The following is a 20343-nucleotide window of genomic DNA, read 5'->3' as shown; positions in this document are numbered from 1 at the left end:
GTGCCCGAGTGGACAAAGACCCTTAGGACGTCCCCCCGGCGATTTTGACCTGGAATCCAGTGCCCAAGGACCCTCCTCGACGACGCCTGCAGACCCAGGGACCCCTCCAACCGCGACCAGCAGAGGGTAAGATTTCACGACGTCCAAAGACACCCCTGCACCCAGCGCCCCCGGCCTCCTGTGCCAAACTCCGGGGTGCCTACCTACCCTCCAAGATCCCAACTTACCCCTCAAAGTGTTGGTCGCTCCAGAAGATCCACTGCCCCCGAGCCTGCAGCCTTTGTTCCCTTTTCAAGATCTCCATTGAATAACATTGAGCGCCCGACAGCTCAAAAGCACCTTACACCCAGCTGCCCGAGTGCCCCTGGCAGTGCAACCTTTGTCCTATCTTACTTCCCCATTTGCCCTGAGCAAGTGACCAGGAGCCCAGCTCCCACAGCCGCGGGGCCTGCTAGCCAGCAGCCACCAACCGAAGGCCCCCTGCCTCTCCTTGGATAACTTTGGGCCCAACTACCTCTGCACCCGGCTGCCCCTGTGCCGCTGAGGGTGTACCAACTGTACCTACCTGACCCTGGGAGACCCCAGAGTCTATGCCCAGAACCTTAACTCTGCCAGTCGAATACTTACCTAAAAGCTGATAACTCACTTTTCTTCCATAGGCTAACATTGACTGGTTTCACTTGGAAATTCTTCTAAGTGTGGAGTTTTGGAACTTTAAAATATTCACCTAAAATCAGCCGAATAATGAATTCCGATTTACTAACCTGTTATCAGGTGAGACCTCAGTGCTGCACCTTTTAGCGCAGCACAACCCTGAAAAGTAATTTTAACTGTACTTACCAAAAACCTGTATTTTCTTCCATAGGAAACCATTGACTGTTTTTCTCTGAAATTTCTTCTGTCGATTTTTGCAAACTACAAATATTCTTTAAAAATCGTACCAAATACCAAAACGTAATTACTTACCTGTTTTAGATAGAGGGCCCAGTGCTGAACCTTGGAATCCAGTCCTGGAGTACAAAAGTAATGGGAACATACTTTACTTGCAAATTGAATTTTCATTCATAGGAAACCATTGACTGTTTTTCTTTGAAATTTCTTCTGTCGATTTTTGCAAACTACAATTATTCTTTAAAAATCGTTCCAACTGCTAAAACGTAATTACTTATCTGTTTTAGATAGAGGTCCCAGTGCTGAACCTAGGAGTTCAGCTCTGGATTACAAAAGTAACGTGAACATACTTTACCTGCAAATTGAATTTCCTTCCGTAGGATAACATTGGTAATTTCAACCGAAACTTTTAAAATACAATAATATTCCTTAAAAATCACTACTATAACCAAAACGCTTTTACTTAACTGTTTTCAGCTCATGTCCCGGGACTGAATCTAGGATCCAGTCCTGTGGTTAGAAAAGTAATCTACAAATAACTAATTGCATTTAACCAGAAATTCCCATTGAGCTCAATGTTGCATTGTGTTTGAAATGGTGTTGCCTATTGCAATAAACTGTAACTATTGCATTCAAAATGTCTATTGCCTATTTGAAAAGTATTTAACTAAAGTAACTCATCCTGAGAAAGTATATTTTGATACCTTGTTGGTTCTAAAATAAAGCAATTATATCTTTTGATACAAAACAATTGGCCTAGAGTTCAGTTCTTGAGTATGTGAGACCATTTGCTGACTGAGTGTGTACAACCAATGCTTTACACTGTCCTCTGATACTGCCTTACTGCTCGACCAAGCTACCACTTTAGAGAGTAAGGTTATATCTAACCGTAACCTCTGCCAAACCTCTGGGGACTGGGGAAACTATACACACTGTACCTTACTTTGGTCCAGTATATATAGAGTCACTTTCCTACAGTAATGGACTTGCCAAAATACAACTCGGTTTTGGCTTCTCTTTCCACACTGCACTGGCTTCCGCTGGACCGTAGAATCCTTTTCAAATCCCTCTTACTGACTCACAATGTCTACTATGGTTTGGGCCCTGATGGTATCAAATTTATGTTCAAGCTCTATGCTCCCACTAGGTAGCATAGGTCAGCGAGAAAACACTTCCTCATGGTACCAAGGTTCAAAAAGGTGAAATGGGGAGGTAGAATCAACAATGTGTATAGGGAGTTACCCTTTATGGCAGGAAAAGGATTGGGTCAACAATCTAACAAAAAGAGGGTTCCTTCTCCTGGGAGTAAATAATGCTTAAGATCCCAACTGGGGGATGATTTGCAATAAAGGAATGGGTTGCAGTGTTACGCTGATTACCAAATTTACAACTCAATATGTATGGACCATAAAGATATCATTAAAACCATGAGGCATACTTGTTAGTTAAAACATTTTCATACATTTATTAGAAGTAGTCTTAGGTAGTAGTATGTACAAATCATATACACAATTTTATTCACACATTTAAAAAAGGTTATTCAAGGAATAATTAAAAAACATTTAAAACTTCACTAATTTGGTACTTAAACATAAACATTACATAATCATATTCATAAAACAAAAAATTGTTACAAGAACGAAATTGTCGACGCAGCGTTTCGGTGCTTTTTTTTCTATTCTGCACCTTCTTCAAGGACTCGTTCACAGCTTAATATTTTCCAGGTTTAGTCTTTCCTGGTTTCGTTGTTATAGGTATTTCTGAGCACGTATCCCTCTGCTCATGTTGCTTTCATTCTTTACTTGTTTCTGTGATGTGTTGAAAAACTTTCGTCGGGTTTTGAAGAAAATGGACCAACTTCAATCCGATCCTATTTCCTTGATCGTTGTAGTAGTAGGGGGGACGCCTCTGGGAACTACCTTATGCTATTCCGTCCGGTTTTACAGGCCTCGCTGGCTTCTCCTACTCCTTCCCCTCCTGGGACATCAGCGGAACCCTTGCAGTGTGCGAGGCCCTCTGTGGTGTCGCTGCGGTTCCGGCGTCGACTGGTTGGGGTGCGGTCCTTCGGACCACGGCATCTCTGCTTTGCCGCAAACTCCTGCGGGAGTCCCTGTGGTGTCGCGAGAGTTCGCCCCTCTCGGCCCTATGGACACGCAGCGACAACTTAAGACTTGCTTACCACCTGAGGTTGTGCATGTCATCTTAACTGCCAGAACACCCCAAACAAAATACATTTAAGAAGGTTGCTTGGTTGAGCTTGTTCAGTCAGAAGGTTTTAACCCTTTTCAGTCTTGCCTACTCATGTATTAGAATTCGCAGTGTCATTTGCCCAGCAGGTATCTGCCTTTCACATTGACCGGTTAACCACTCTTCCATCATCCACGTTCCCCCAAGGAGGAGAAGCAGCTACATAGACCCCTCCTCCCCACCACCGGGCAGAGTGAGTGAGCAGATCTTTGTGGGCTTTGACAAAGCAAGGAAGGGCAAAGTGCCATACCTTGGACAAGTAAGATTCTCCTGCTGGCATTGGTACCCACTTTACCAGAGCTATGTCTTCTTCTGAAGTTTTCACCAGAGTTATTCCAGAGGTTGGCATCTGCTGGTAGGCCACTTATTCATCTTTACTTATTTTCCTTACAGCTCAAGCACACAGTAATAGATAATTTACAGGGGCTGTGGTGCATTGTTTCCGTGGTTAGTCAGCGCCACTCTTTTTCACCTACCAAAGGCTATTACTTTGGGACTTATTCATGAAGTGGCACATCTTCTTGAAGTACCCATCAGACGAAAAAGCTACTTGCCATGGCGAGTGATACTTCTAGTGTATACTAAAGAGATTCCTTACAGCCCTCCTCCCCTGATGAGTCATGCTGTGATTATTAAAATCCCGAGCTATGCAATTATATTGAATGCTGAATTAGTGGTGTTGGTAGAGTCTGTCCTTTTCCGCATTCCTCAATAAAAAAAGAAAGATAAAAGTATCTACCTGGGGCACAGAAGGAAAAAACTACCACGAGTGTACTCCAGTACTAGTTGCCACTGAATAAACTGAGATGTTGTCACATCCTGTGTGGGCTGAGTTGCATCTGAAGCCATGTGTCGCTATCTGGCGGTCCTTGAACGCTATTTCTCTGGTAAAACCTTTCTGGATCCAGTCTGTCACATAAAGAGTGTTAGTAAGGTGAGGAATCGGAGGGACGACAAAGTATACATCAGAAATAATGTTACAGAGGCTATGTCACTTTTCCTTTTGGCATTCGTTCAACAATCGGATCGGAGCAAGCAATTCTAGTCAGCTTTAATTTCTTCTGATATACTTGCTTAGCTTTCTAATGTATGATTCAATGTTTTCTTGTACACTTACTGCAAGATTCTTCAGGTTGTGTACTTTCACAACTCCTCCCCTCATTTTCTATTTTGGGGCACATACCTTCCAGCATTCTTAACTTTTTACTGCATCTCTTTGGATATGTCCTTGCTTCTTTCATAGGTCTAACCCTTCACTAGGAATGTTTTTTGTTTATAACTTTTGTTTCAGTTGCAAAAGATGCAATGTCTTGTAAGATGCTTCTGAATTCATACTTCCTTATGCTGAATGTGTTGTTGAAAAAAAAAAACACATACATTCTGATTGAGACTTCTAACTGCAGATTACTCACCTTAGAAAATTCCCCTGGTGTTAAACTGGATCTGGAAAATCTTGAGCTGCATCTGTGTGTGCCAGTAGGTGGCATCAATTGGCTCCATGTCAACATTGTCCACTTCGAAGTGACGCGCAGAGTGCCTATATTGGTGCCACCCCAGAATGCTGGCATCAGTTTCTTTCCAACTGCATGGATCTAGAGAGCTGCTTTGGTCACTTTTGTCCTTTTTTTCAACTTTTTGAGCTTTGGTCCCAGTAATCTTGTGATGTTTTTTAACACATACATGGGGTGTAATCTGTCTGTGAAATGGCACAGACAGATGTCTGTCTCTAACCCACACTTGTTATGCCTGTTGTACCTGGGGTCAGTCCACTACACCAAGTGCTACGCCGACTTCGGGTCAATATACTCAAAGTTACTCGCAAATGGGCGATGAAGCTCCTGGTAGTGCCAGCCCTATCCCAAGGGAGATCTCAAGGCTATTCTCTTGGACGATCATCTTCCCACTCCAAGTCCTCCTGCTCCCAGTTGCGCAAGTCGAAGAAACATAAGAAAAGGTTTTTAAAGCATTCTTCGGCTTCACCTGGTAAGCTTTGTGCTTCTAGGCCTGCTTCTGCATTTCATCTGCGGAACTGTTGGCTGGGTCTGATCCAAACTTCCCTGAGTTTCCTGAAGCTGGTGCGACCCCTGCCCAACTCAAGGAGTTTGATGATGCCTGAGACTCCATTTTTGGACTCACAGCTCCCTCAGGCATTGCCTTTGGGCCCCATAGAGGCAAGAGGTGACCCCCAGAGTTACCTTCAGTGGGTTCACCTTCATTGCCAGGTGGTCCCCAAGGATCCGCCTCTCCTGATAGAGACTGACTGACACCAGTGGCTCCAATTTTCCTTGCCCCAATTCAACTGGCGCTGCTTGAAAAGAAACCTATCCTCCTCCTCTCTTTAGCTCAGATACAGCACTGCCTCTATGCCGTAGACACTGGCATCACCCGGTTCATACCCAACCCCAGACTTCCCACCACTAGTCCTCCTTTTCTGCAGGACCTGATGACATTGACGGTTATGGCCTTCTGGAGGATGACACCCAACAGGAGGACAGCTGGTAGAGGAGCTGGGTGATGCCAGTTGTCTGGACATCCCTTGCAGACGCTGGCTTGTTTTCTCCTCTAGGTCCTGCCACAGACGAAGACGCTTCTTTTTTGTCCATGATTCGCAAGGCAGTGGAGGTTCTTGACCTACAGTTATTGTCTGTCAAGTTCAAGACCAGTATCTTGACAATGGTTGTAAGAAGCTGGCTCTCTATATACTGCACTAAATATACGTGCACTGTTCAGAGTCCAGTGAGTCCCCACTTGATTAACAGAGGCAAAAGTAGATAATACTAACGCTATATGTTCGAGGCATATGAGCTGTAGATCATATGCTATGCATAGATCGCAATCTAGTGTTGGGTACAGATGTTTGCTCTTTGTTTTTCTTTGAAGAAGTCTTTCCAGTCACGAGGTAGGTGACTCCTCTTTTCGGTGATAGTGCGCATGGCCATCGACTCCATTGTTAGATTGTTTTTTCTTCTGCCATCGAGTTTGGATATGTATTGCTGTGCTCCAGTTCAGCACTGTTTCACGGTTCCCTTCGACGCCCAATCAGCTGCCCTCAACGGTATTGTTATAGATCGCGGTTCTCCATTTGTCTCACCTCGAAAAAACTTCGATCGGAAAACTCGAGGCGGGCTATCGGGCCTACCGGCCCCAACTGCACTAGCAGTCGATCGAACGGACTCCCTTCAAGTTCTTTCCCGGGTGTCGTACTACATTTCCATGCATTGACTTGCACAAAGCGTGCAACCTCTGCCTGTCCCCAGAACATAACGAGAAAGACTCTGGCGTGTGTCGATCGTTTTGATCGAAAAAGACACTTTGTGACTATTGGGCTCGACGCCACGAGATGCAACACCAGAGGGGCTCGGTACCGGGCATCTTCGGTAAAGATCCCGACACACAACAGCAAGCTCAAGGAGGCAAAGAGGAAGAGCATTTCTCCATGTCCGAAGTCGACTCCGATAGAGAAGAAGAGGAGCAAGTTACTCCGGATCAACATACTGTGAGTAAAGATACACCTTTGCCCCCTCAACAAACAAAAACAAAGGCTCCGGTCCCTCCTCTACCTTCGGGCCAAGGTCGGCACCGACAAAAGATTTTTGATGCCCTGCCCTCGGGCCAGGCTCCAAATCATAAAGAGAAGCCTTCCGACTCGAGCCGGCCCCACTCTGGTACCGAAAAATCACCTTCGGCACCAAAACCCAAATCTAAACGTGTCTGGTCCAATTACACAGTTGCTGAAGACTCTTCCTTTGACACCGAAAGGTTTGGAGCCGAAACCGTCACCGCCGAGATAAACACTAAAGATAAAGATACTCTGTATAAAGAGGCTCGACCCGATGCCCCGCCTTGGTTCCGAAGCAGAAAAAACTGGTAATCAACCCTGATACAGGGCATATCCATGCCACTCTTCCAAAAAAATAAAAGATAGACCAGTCAGTGGATCAGCCAGATGGCTACCACATTCCTCCCAAAAGCAAGAGTGTGGGCACTAACCCTTCTCCACCTTACATTTCACCTCCTTCCCCCACTGATCCCAATTTACTTATTACACCATCAAATTCACCACCACTTACACCTGATGCACAGGATGACGGGGATGAGGATGTAGATCAGGATAGGCCACAGGACATTGACCCTGGGGAGGATTATCATACTGAACCAAGCCCAGATAATGATCCTGATTTGTATCCGTCTAGACCCTCCCCACCTGACGATAACATTAGGTATATTGAACTCCTTAACAGGGCTACTCAATATTATGGGTGGAGTTGCATGAATTGTCTTTAGAAGAGGATTTCCTCTTTGAGACACTTAGTTCGTCTCAGAGAGCCACTCATACCTTACCTATGCTAAAAGGTATGTTGAAACACACGGACAAGATATTTAAAGATCCTGGGAGGGCAAGAATAATTACTCCTAGAGTGGAGAACAAATATAAAACTTCACCCACCGACCCTGTCACAGGTCACTTGCCTTTAGACTTTCTGGTGGTATCCAACGCTTGCAAGAGAGCGAACTCACAAACCACACATGAGGCTCCTCCTCCTGATAAGGAGTCTAAGCTTATTGATGCCTTGAGCAAAAGAATGGCTGCACAAGTGGCTAATCACTTGCGCATTGCCAACGCTCAAACTCTTGTAGGGCTCATTACGATGAGTTGGTAAAACTCATGCAATTTTTACCTGACGAACACAAAACTAAGGCTAATGATCTTATCCAAGAAGGTAAACTTATCACTAATACCTCAATCAGGTGTGCCCTGGACGCAGCGGATACAGCAGCTCGTACAGTAAACACCAGTGTACTCCAACGCAGACATGCTTGGTTGAGAATTTCAGGATTCAAGTCTGAGGTGCAAACCTCCATCCTCATCCAACCATTCGAAAAAGAACATCTCTTTGGCCCAACGGTTGATACCTTGCTGGAGAAGATGAAAAAGGATGCAGAGGTCGCAAAGTCCATGGGGGCTTTGCAATTGCCTGCCACTAGGGGCTGCTTTCACTGCTCCTTTTAAAGGGGTGGTTCCAAAAAAGTATCCACCAAAAACCCCGTCTCCTCTTACAAGGGCAACAACCAATTCGCCTCTTCAAGAGGTTATTTCAGAGGTGGTTTCAGAGGAAACAACGGTAAGGGAAGAGGCAGAGACAACTCCACACGCACTTCCCCCGCAAACAAACAGTGACTTCCTTCTGTTACCCCCGATCATTCCACTCCTGTCGGGGGACGTCTGTCTCAATTCCTACCTGTATGGAATTCAATCACCTCAGACAGGTGGGTGCTACAAATTATCCAATATGTTTACTGCCTGGAGCTTACACACACTCCCCAGATATTCTTCCAGTGTCACATGCAATGTCACCAGAGCACCTTACCCTTCTAAAGCAAGAGGTTCTCTCTCGCTTGGAAAATACACTATAGAACCAGTCATGTTACAATATCAAGGGACCGGGGTGTACTCCCTGTACTTTTTAATTCCCAAAAAAGACGGCTTTCTCAGGCCGATCCTAGACCTCAGAGAACTAAATCTATACATTCGGTCAGATCACACTCCAACAAGTGCTCCCACTCCTTCAGCAAGGCGACTTTCTGTCCACTCTGGACTTGAAGGACACCTATTTCCATATTCCCATTCACCCTGCTTACCGGAAATACCTCAGGTTTCTGGTAGACAGCCAACATGATCAATTCAAGGTCCTCCCATTTGGAGTAACTACTGCACCCAGGGTTTTCACCAAATGCCTGGCAATAGTCGCAGCTCATCTAAGAAGACAGCACATTCACGTCTTCCCTTACCTAGACAACTGGCTCATAAAAGCCATCTCGCAGCAAAGCTCCCTACACCACACTCAAAAAACAGTATAACTGCTTCTCAACCTTGGGTTTACTGTGAACCTCACCAAGTCTCATCAGTACGCAACTGTATCTAGGAGCCACAATACACTCAAAAAACTCTAGCGTGTCCCAACCGAGTCTGAATCGGCAACATGCAGACTCTAATCTCCCAGTTACAGGCCCAACACTCGTTACCTACTCGTGTGTTTATGCAGTTGATAGGAATGATGGCGTCCTACATTTTAATCGTTCCTTACGCAAGACTCCAAATGCGTCCCCTCCAGGAATGCTTAGCACGTCAGTGGAACCAGGCTCATGGTCAGTTATCAGATCTAGTGTTGGTAGATGGTTGCACCCATCGCACTATGCAGTGGTAGAAAACAAAAAACATCTCCAAGGATCAGCCTTTTGTCGACCCGGTTCCACAGATTGTGCTTACAGCAGACACTTTGCTCACTGGTTGGGGAGCTCATCTACAAAAACATACGATTCAGGGCATGAGGACTCTTCAACAAAAGCAACTCCACATAAACCATCTAGAACTGCTAGCAATTTTTTTCTAGCTTCATCTAGTAGGCAAAGCTGTCCTAATTCGCACAGACAACATGACAGCAATGTACTACATACAAAAACAGGGGGGGAGGCACATTATGGCCAGCTCTCCCAGTTAATTTAAATATCAACAATGGCTCTGTCGGGTATGAACCTAATTGCTTTAAAATCTGCACAAATCCTTCAACATATGATCTGTCATAACAATATCACTTTCTATGACTCCTGGAATAAATCATTATATGCAAATCCAAACACAAAAAAGGGTCAAGAAATGTTTTAATCATTGAACTATTATTCATTCATGATTCAATTTTATCTTTAGAGAGACCCTGTACGAATGCATAGAATCTATTACAAAAGGGAATAATCAAGCATCACTTTATAATAAACGGCGCATCATTTCTAACAAGTGAAAAGTGATAATTTGTGCAAAAAAGGTGACATAAATAGTGGTGAATTATATACACGTGAGTGAGGGAGGGAAAGGGGAATTCAAGACCTTTTTGAAGGCCAGTTCATAATATGAAGATTATTTTAGTCCTGCATGCCACATTAGTTGGCCATAGTAGTCTGGACTTAGTAGACTGGTCCTAAGATATTTTGTCGTCGACGTTTCGACCCTGTTGACGCCTTAGTTGTGGGTCTGTTGCGTGTCTTCTTCAGGACAGGGGAGGAAAGTGATGTAGCGCCTAAGGTTTCTTCGTGAGTTAGATACCCTGGAGACTAGGTCAGTTAAGGTCTCATCTTCTGGAAAATTAATCCTGAACAACAATTGAGGGCGAAAGCGTTCTTCTGATGGGTCGCTCGGTTCTACTTAATAAACCAATGTTTATTCCTTCTGAAGATCAGACCATCCACTAATTAATTCGGTGATCATTCGGTAGTGGTCTTTGTGTTTTTCACGGTCTCAGCCCTTTCTGTTGTCAACTTGCAACATTCTTTTAGGCCAGATTCAGCGTAGTCAGTTTATTTTAATTCCTGTTCGGTACAGATCAACCGCAACTTAGTTAGGTGATCATCGGAACAGAGTCTCTGTTATATCTTCCGGGAATCAATCTCCGATGCAGTCCGTCCTGTTGTCGGCTTGCCTGTCAAACCCTGCATGGGCCCCGTGCACATGATTGCCTGACGCAATCACCCTGCCCCCGGAGACCCAGCCTTCCTGTTGCAGCTCCCAGGAGCCTCAGGGTGCAGGCCTCAGCAGCCAGGATAAACCCAAGCACATTAGCTGCTTCCCCACCAAATAGGGAATCCAAGAGTCTGGATATTTTCGGGACAAGGATCTTCTCTTCCATCAGTTTGGCATTACGATCGGTGGGCACCGCATGTCTCTTGGGCAGATACTCCCATGCCGTGGGGGATTCGGTTGTGCAACGGCTGCCCATACTTCCCAAGGAGGGTCAGGCAATCGTGAACTAGGCATTGGTTAATGGCAAGGATGCAGAAAAGTTTGTCATTTGGTGTGGACTGGACACTACTGATTCCTTAGGCTGGGCCATAACCTCTACAGTAGCACTCCACTGCCATGCCTGGTTGCTGTCCATTGGGCTTTTAGGGCATGGCCAATCATCCTTGATAGAGAGGGCCTTCAACGGGTCCCACCTCTTTGAAGACAAGGCTGACACAGCGCTCAAGCCCTTCAAAGAGAGCAGAGTCATCTCCAGATCATTTGACCTCTCTCTGAGCCACCAGCAGCAGTCCTTTCATCCCTTCTGTGGTCATAGCTTTTGTCCCGTCCACGGTCATGGTCAGTCCTACCATGGGTGTCCGCAATTCCCATCTCAACCCCCAGGCCAACCCGCTTTTCAGGACTTTCGTAGCCTCCTTTAGAGGACGTGGCAGGATACCGTCCTGTCCCCCAGTCCACCTGCAACTGCTGCATCAAAGTCTCTTTAGTTGGTTCCTCACCCATCCCATTGGTGTTAGGATCAGATACCACCTGTCCCAATGGCACACAATAACTTTCAACTAGTGGGTGCTATAGATTGTACAAAAGGGTTATGGTCTGCCCTTCCTGGAGACTCCACCACCTATGCCAACATTCCCAGAACGGTTTACGGAGGACAATCTCTCCAAACTGATTGAGACAGTGCCTGCACCAGAAGTAGGGTGTGGTTGTTATTCCTGCCAAAGGAAGATGGAGGCCGCTGCCCTATACTGGATCTTCGCCCTCTTAACTTTTCCCCAAGGAAAGAGAAATTCAAGTCTGTGTGCCCTGGATGGTAGTGCTGGTTTCTCAGGACTCATATTTCCACATCTCTATCCTGCCAGCCCACAGCCGCTACCTGCGGTTCATAGTGGGCCAAGAGCATTTCCAGTTAGCTGCGCTCCCCTTTGGCCTAAACGGTGCCCCTGCTCTATCTCAAATGTGATGGTGGTGGTTGCAGCACATCTGCGGAGGTCAGGGCTTCCAGTCTCCCCCTACCTCAATCACTTGCTGTTGAAGGTGGGCTCGCGCCAGGCAGTCGTCGGCCACCTCCAGACTATGGCAGACTTTCTGCATTTGCTGGGTTATGCGATCAACATGCCAAAGTCACACCTAACTGCCTCGCAGATGCTCCCTTTCATCTGAGCCATTCTGGATACATTGTACTTCCACAGGTCGCGCTGCTAGCGTGCTGCGTTATTTACGCTTTTAAAACCTACCTTTGTGTATTTCTGTTCTATTAAGTTCGATTTTTCCCTGATTTTAACTCGCTCTCTGTGTCTGGGCTGCCCCCTTACTCTCACTTAATTTTGGAATTCGCACCGCCATTTGGCGGGTCCGGGTCCCTGGGGCTGGAATCGTGGGCGCCATCTTAGCTTGGGGTAAGTGTTTGGAGCGCGGGCGCCATTTTGGAGCGTCCTGACGCTCGAGTTGTTTAGGGAGGCGCCTATTTAAGGCGTTTTTTGTGTTCTCTTTGCCCTGATCACTGCTGCATTAGCGCAGGTCGCGCTGCTAGCGTGCTGCGTTATTTACGCTTTTAAAACCTACCTTTGTGTATTTCTGTTCTATTAAGTTCGATTTTTCCCTGATTTTAACTCGCTCTCTGTGTCTGGGCTGCCCCCTTACTCTCACTTAATTTTGGAATTCGCACCGCCATTTGGCGGGTCCGGGTCCCTGGGGCTGGAATCGTGGGCGCCATCTTAGCTTGGGGTAAGTGTTTGGAGCGCGGGCGCCATTTTGGAGCGTCCTGACGCTCGAGTTGTTTAGGGAGGCGCCTATTTAAAGCTGCCCTCTCCCGCGCAGCGGGAACGCGCAGTGGGACGCTGTCGCTCAGCCGGAGTCGTGCCAGAGTCCTGCCCGTCTGCGCCCGTCCGCGTCGAGGTAGCGGGTGCGGGCTATGGACTCTGGCTTCCTCCCTCATTAGCAGCCTGTCTAACATGGCGGCGCTCAGGTACGATCGCGCTGCTCTCATCTCAATAAAAGATAGTCTTCAGGCTTGTCATCATGACCCTCTACCCCCTCTTTCAGGGCCATATGAGTGTGCCTGCGGTGTCTTCTCACTGGCCTCTTCCATTGGAGTCCGTCCTGTTAGCGGGACTGTCTGTGGCACCCATACGGAATGGACCGGACAAGCACTTAACATATGGAGCTTGAATGTAAGATCTTTGGTCAAACATCATCAGTCACTACGGGATATGATTGATACAGACCTTCCCGATATCATCTTCCTGACCAAAACTTGGTTACAGGACGCGGATACTGCCATTATTAATCTGGCTTTCCCCTCCACCTATACGGTGTCTATTTTGAACCGCTCGACTAGGGGAGGTGGTATAGCCATGGCGACCAAATCTTGTTTCCCGGTTGAATGGAAGGCTCTGGACCTCCCTAGGTGTGAAAGCGCATTGTTTAAGGTGAAGGTCAGTCATCAATTTACCTTCAGCGGTGTGCTTATCTACCGTCCACCTGGGAATGACACCGCCTTCAAGGCTGCCCTTGTAGATGCAGTCAGTTCTTTGACTGCTACATGCGCTAACTTCAATATAGTAGGCGACTTAAATATACATCTGGACCAGTCGTCATCTCCTTCCATCAGCTCCTTGCTGGCGGACTTAGAAGCGCTGCAACTTGACCAACTAGTCGCCTCCCCCACCCACATAGGAGGACACATATTGGACCCCTTTTTTACCACCTTAGTTCGGGCTAGATCAGCTGATCCGATGGTGGTGGGTTGGACAGACCATTTGCTGGTTAAAGTGTCATGTCCCCTCGACACTCCACAATTGAAATCTGTAGATAAACAGAGCCTAAAGCGTAACTGGCGTAAACTCAGGCTGGAGGAGTTTGTCAGGATATTGGAGGCACAACCCCTGGGCAAACTACAGAATGTAGAACAGGGCTATGAACAGTTCTGCAACTGGGTTCTTACTGCCCTCGACTCTCTCATACCTTTGCGTTGGGCAAAATGTCATACTAAAAATCACAGCCCCTGGTACAACGAGACTCTTGCCGAGCTTAAGAGAACTTGCCGGCAAGCTGAGAGGGCCTGGAGAAAAGCCTTCGATCCCACGTTAAAATCACTGTACTTTGCCCAGCTTAAGTCCTACCACAGAGCTATTTGTCAAACCCGGGCCGTATATTATGCTGCTGAGTTTTCCAACAGCCCCAACCCCTCTAAGTTAATCTTTAAGGTACTTAAGGACCTGATGGGGAAACGGGCCACCTCGCAAGAAATCTGCACGGACTCGCACTGTGAAAGCTTGGCATCCTTTTTCGTGGAGAAAGTGCAGAAAATCTATCGAGGATTCACTCCAGCTGCCCCCGGGGATGCTCTTAGCGATGTAGAGGTCTTGGTGTCCGAAACCCTGTCAACTCTGCCGACCATGTCTAATGAGGTATTCGACACTCTGAGCCTCAAAATTAAATCAGGCTCCCCCTTGGACCCTCTGAAGCCGGAGCTTTTCGCCTCTCTCCCGCCTCTCTGTCGTGAGCCCATTTTGGAGTTGATCAATCTCTCCCTCAGTGAGGGCGTGGTTCCGTCATCCTGGAAGCAAGCTGTGGTTAAGCCTATTCTGAAGAAATCTAATTCTGACCCCTTGCTTCCGGAGAACTATCGGCCCATCTCCCTCCTTCCTTGGACCGCCAAGGTCATGGAGGCGCACGTGAACACCATTCTGTCTGCCCACCTCTCGCGTAATAATATTCTTGACGAGAGTCAAAATGGGTTTCGCGCTCAACACAGCACGGAAACTGCTCTGCTCTATATGATCGAGCATTTGCGGTCAGTGCTAGATGCGGGGCAGACCGCGGCGCTCTTATTGTTAGACCTGAGCGCCGCGTTTGACACGGTGTCTCATGAAATCTTGCTACGGTGTCTGGAGGAAGCGGGGATTGTAGGGAAGGCTCTTCAGTGGTTCCGCTCATTCCTCTCGGACCGGTTGTTTAAAGTAGCCATTCCACCTGGCCAGTCCTTGTACCATTCTCTGGAACTGGGAGTCCCTCAGGGTTCTGCCCTTAGTCCCACATTATTTAACCTGTATGTGAAACCGCTGGCTGCCGTCGTCAGGCAATATGGCCTTACTATGACATCGTATGCTGACGACACGCAGCTGGCGGTAACACTCAGTGGGGACCCTGAGGTGACTGCGCCCAGATTCCGGGCAGGACTTATAGCTGTGGCAAGCTGGATGCGTAACAACTGCCTACAGCTTAATGCCAAGAAAACCGAGGTCCTGATTGTAGGGAAGCAGGCGGAACTCTGGGGAGACCAGTGGTGGCCCCTCGAATTGGGGGCGATGCCCATTCCAGTGGCCGAAGTCAAAAATCTGGGGGTATGGCTGGATTCCAACCTTTCTTTTACCAGCCATACAAAGAAGACAGCAGCCACCTGCTATGGTATCCTGCGAGGTCTTAGACCAATCCTCAAATTTTTCGACCCTCCCACGCGACAACTGGTGGTGCAGGCCTCTATCCTCTCCCGGATAGACTACGGGAGTGCCTTACTCCTCGGAGTCAACCAGGCTGAGGCTACTAGGCTTCAGAGGGTGCAGAACGCTGCTGCACGGGCCATTGTAGGTCTTCCGAGACGATGTTCTGTCTCTCCTGTCCTGGCCTCGTTACACTGGCTTCCGGTCAGACAGAGAATCAAATTTAAGGCTCTCTGTCTGGCATTTAAGATTCTGAAGCTTTCTTCTCCCCCGGCCTTGACGGACCTTATCTCTTCGTATGTCCCCACGCGGTCCCTCAGATCCGAAGCTCAGCACCTGGCAATTAAGCCTAGGTTTAGGCTTAGCAGGATGGGAGGACGTTCTTTCCGTGTTCTGGCGGTTGATCTATGGAATTCTCTTCCTGTACACATTCGCGCCCTCAATAACTTGACTCGCTTCAGACGGGCCATTAAAACCCATCTGTTCATCTCTGCTATTTAGTGTCCCTACTTCTCAGTTCTGATCTGTTGTGTTGTGCACATGATCAGGCGCCAGGACGCCCCTTCGCTGGGGCAGCTGTTGCGCCTAATAAATGTTATTAACATAACATAACATAACACCTATCCTCCGGAGGGGTGAATCTGTGATATTCAGTCTATGATTCCGGTGTTTCCGCCTCTATCCTGGATTTCGTTGAGACTGCCTCTGAGTCTGCTAGATCTCATTGCCTCCTGCTGGTAAAGCATGCCCTCTGGCATATGCAGGTGCTGCAGTGGGACCTAAAGTAAAAAAGGGCACAGAATCAGGGGATTTTCTCTGACCTGGTCCAGATATCAGAGGGGCCCGCGAAAGACTTGCAGTGGTAGCTGCCAAACCGCGATTGGGTCACAGCCGACCCTTCTCTCTTCCCCATCTTAAGTTCACAGTGGTGACAGAGGCTTCACTCCTGGGTTGGGCAGCTACCTCAGAGAGGTGGATATCAAAGGACTCTGGTCTCTGGCAGAGTCTCAACTCCACATCAGTTTGTTGGAGTTGAGGCCGATTTGCTTGGCATTGAAGGCTTTCCTTCCATTCATCAAGGGAATTCTGGTTCAGGTGTTCATGCAACACCACTGCCCATGTTGTATTACAACAAACAGGACCTCTGGATGTGGCTGGAGCGCCAGGACATCTTCCTGGTCATACAGCACCTGGCAGGCTCCCTGAACAACAAGGCAGACTAACTCAATCATCGTTGCCTTTCGTATCACACATTGCGTCTACATCCAGAGGTGGTGCAATGTCTCTCCGAGATTGGGGAGATCCTTGGCTAGATCTGTTCAACACCATGAAGAATGAAAAAATGTCAGCACTACTGTGTGCTGAAGTTTCTAAAGCTAATCTTGCTCGGAGACATGTACTGTCTTTCCACTGGTATCACTCCTGCTCAGAGTTCTCTAGAAGTTAAGGGCGACAAGGCCCAAGTCATCCTAGTGGCTCCAGAATTGAGCAGGGAGAATATGGTATCAAGAACATCCGAGTAAGAGAATTTGACCTCCGATCAGCCTGCCTTTCATGAGGCCCTCCTGTTGCAGTGAAAGGGCAGCACCCATCCGTACACTCACTCCAACTTCATGCCTGAAGATTGAGCAACTTCAATTGACGGTTTTCGGTCTCCCCTCCGAAATTAGTGATGTCATCTTGGCAGTGAGGCGTCAATCCACTAAAACTGACTACGACTGCAATTAGGATAAATTTGTGGCCTGGTGTTCCTCACGCGACTTGGGCCCCCTTTCTGCACTCTTGTTGGAGATTTTTTTCTGTGTGTTCTATCTTTAGCCAGGCAAGGCTTTGTTTTGACACTGTTAAGGGGTACTTGTGAAATATTTCGGTTTTTCTGCAGGTGCCTGATCAAGCCTCCCTGTTTGGGTCACCGGTTGTGACTTGTTTTTTGAAATGTTTACATTTGTTCCCGCCTACTTAGTTTGTGATGCCATAATGGAATCTTAACTTTGTCCTCACGTACCTCCTGTGTTCTCCTTTTGAGCCCCGGCACAGCTGCTCTTTGTGGCTCTTGACCATCAAAACGTTGTTCGGATGGCCAATACATCACCCAGAGGGTCAGGGACTTCTGGCACTGTCAGTTCACCTTCAGTAAACCAACTTCTTCCTGGGCAAGCTAGACATTTAGACCAATGCCTCTTTCTTCTCGATGGTGGTCATCCCCTTTTATATTGGCCAGAGCATCACTCCGCCTGCCTTCTATGCTCCGTCTCATCTTTCTAAGGAGGAGGAGAGACTTAATCGTTTGGACCCTAAAAGGGCTCTCTCCTATATTGATCGCACCAAGGACCATCGGTTGGATGGCCAACCCTTCATTGGGTTCACCGGAACGAAGAATAGAATGGCTGTGCAGAAATTGACTGTCTGCATAAAAATCTACTATGCACTGGCATAGAAGCAACTCCTTGATGGTTTACAGGCTCACTCCTCCAGGGCCAAGGCCGCCACTATTGCGTTAGCATGCAGGTCACACAACCTGGTTATCTGCAAAGCTTACCCGTGGACTTCTCTTCACACGTTCATGAAGCACTACTCCTTGGACAGTCAGGTCCGTCCTGATGGACATTTCGCCTGTTCGGTCCTCCAGGACTTTTTGATCTACCTAGTTCGCAGACCCACCACCAAGGAGGTATCTATTCTAAGGTGAGGAATCTGCAGTTGAAAGTCTGTTATCAGAAGAACAATTTGTTTGGTAGAGACTCTTTATCTAATGTTAGATTCCTCACGATTCTCTTCTCTCTGCAAACTAGGCTTTTCATCCAAAAGATCATGTTAAACTCTGCACGCTGGTTAAAACAGAAACATTGGGTTTGTACGTGGTTCTGCATTATTGGTGTGGGAATAGGCACCGAAAGACTCTTGTTAGTGTGCCGGGGTGGAGCTTACATGGGTACTGCGATGTAACTGCAGACATGGACAAAACGGGCGAGGAGCCACACAACACGACTTTCTGGCACGCAGAGGTGCTGCTCAATATTTTTCAGAGCCTGTCTCGTGCTTGGGGAATATTCTATGGTGAGAAATCTGTGGTTAGATTGTCTCTACCAGAAGTGTTACCAAAGGTAAATAACTTGTTCTTCAGGTTCTGTGGTCACCAATAAAAAGGGAGGAACTGCTTGTTGTCACCTATAAAGGCGTGGCAAGAAGAATCCAGAAGGCTAGGAGGTGACATTCTTAGCTTGTGTGTCACTGCGAGCATTTAAACATTGTTCTTTTTTTTATGCAATGATCATATGACAGGTTAGCAGTTTAATTCGAAGTGTTACGGTTGGCTATTGCCTATAACTCTCTTTAATGTCACAATTGTTCTACCCATCCTCCTTATTTTTGAATGAGACATCAGGTTATCTAATTATATTGATAAAAAATGAACCATTGCATTGTTGGAGACTATCTAAACCTTTTCTAAAGTATCAAATTACGCAGATACTAAACATTCACCGTATACCCACTGATCAACTTCTCCTGTCCCTACCAGTGCATCTCCCTCTCGCCTTCACTTATTCCTTCCACAGTGTGTTATATTAGTTATTTATATAAACCACTCATTGACCTATGTAATATCTTTCAGTGGGTATTCCGTAGTTATAGTCAACATTGTTACTAGGATGAAAAGCATTCAGCTTTTTTTGTTGGAAATTTTACAAGTATTTTCCAAATATTCGATAGATCTTTGCTTGACATTAGGAACATTTCTATTCATTAGCTCTTTACAACTTCTATTACAGTTAAGTTACCTTTTCTTCTAAATTTATAGTCCCATTTGTACCATACATTGAAAGTGGTATCATCAACAGTAATATATCCAGGATTGCCTTCTCTTTGCCAGCTACGCTTGGATGAGGCACAGGAAGCGGCCTGTCAGGTTTTGAAAATGCAGCTGCAGCAGGAGTTGGAGCTACTAAATGCCTATCAGAGTAAAATCAAGATGCAAGCAGAAGCCCAACATGAACGGGAAATCCGGGAACTGGAGCAGAGAGTGTCACTTCGTCGTGCTCTCCTGGAACAGAAGGTACAAAGCCGAATACAAACATTAAATATGCTTGTGACCGTACACATTTTTGCTGCTGTTGTAAAAGAAAACCTTTTTCTTTGAGCATTTACCTGATTGTAAATTTCTGGCATTTGTTTTCAGTTATAAAGAATATGCACTGTAGTTGATTTCAGTCATAAAGACTTAAGCATGTCATGATTCTGTGATGTGCCTTAAAGTGATATATTATAAATATGTATTATGTATTAAATAGTTCACTCATGATTCATGTGGTATATGATGGTATTATAAATAAGGTTGTTTTCACGCATTGTGATAAATCTGAAAGATTTGATTTGAATTTTATAGAGCAGAAAGAAATGATTGTCCTGCTACTTGTCTCAGAGAGTTGGAAATAACGGTAAATACACAGAAATAGTAAATTCTTTTGTTTTTAACATGTTAAAGTTAAGCACTTTTCTGCTCTTAAACTTAAGGGGAGAGAATTTTGCATTGACCAGAACTAAGGAGCGTCCACCACCAGCTGAGTTTTCCTAAATCTAGGGCTACAAAGCAGATGTAAAGAACTGGAACAAAGCACACTAGTAGGATTGTAGGCAGAAAGAGAGGCCAAAGAAGTGCTAGAAAGAAGACCATAGACCGAAACAAAGAGCTTTAAAAATGTTTCTGTACATCCAGCCAAGTGAGTGGAAATATGGGAATGTTTTGTTCGAGGCATATGAGCGGCAGATCTTACCCTGTGCATTAGATCGCCACCTGGTGTTGGGCTCGGATGATTGCATGTTGTTGTCATCTTGGAAGCAGTCTTTGTAGTTACGAGATAGGTGACTCCTCCCTTGGACGATAGTGCGCATGGGCATCGGCTCCATCCTTAGATTGTTTTTTTCCGTCACTGGTTTCGGATGAACTTTTTCCGCTTCAGTTCGAAATCT

The 20343-nt window shown here is 46.5% G+C and overlaps 1 protein-coding gene across 2 annotated transcripts in view; it reads left to right on the top strand.

Moving 5' to 3' along the window:
• The window catches only part of TAOK1 (TAO kinase 1), a 1359031-nt gene that overhangs the window by 1271864 nt on the left and 66824 nt on the right, over window positions 1–20343 (top strand). For both annotated transcript variants that reach the window (XM_078680056.1, XM_078680057.1), the window contains exon 19: window positions 19247–19429. In XM_078680056.1, coding sequence (XP_078536182.1) covers window positions 19247–19429 — 183 coding nt within the window. The remainder of the gene's footprint in view (window positions 1–19246; window positions 19430–20343) is intronic.

Source organism: Lissotriton helveticus, chromosome 3_1, assembly GCF_964261635.1.
Source record: "Lissotriton helveticus chromosome 3_1, aLisHel1.1, whole genome shotgun sequence".
Lineage (NCBI taxonomy): Eukaryota > Metazoa > Chordata > Amphibia > Caudata > Salamandridae > Lissotriton > Lissotriton helveticus.
This window is presented reverse-complemented; position numbering and strand designations above follow the sequence as displayed.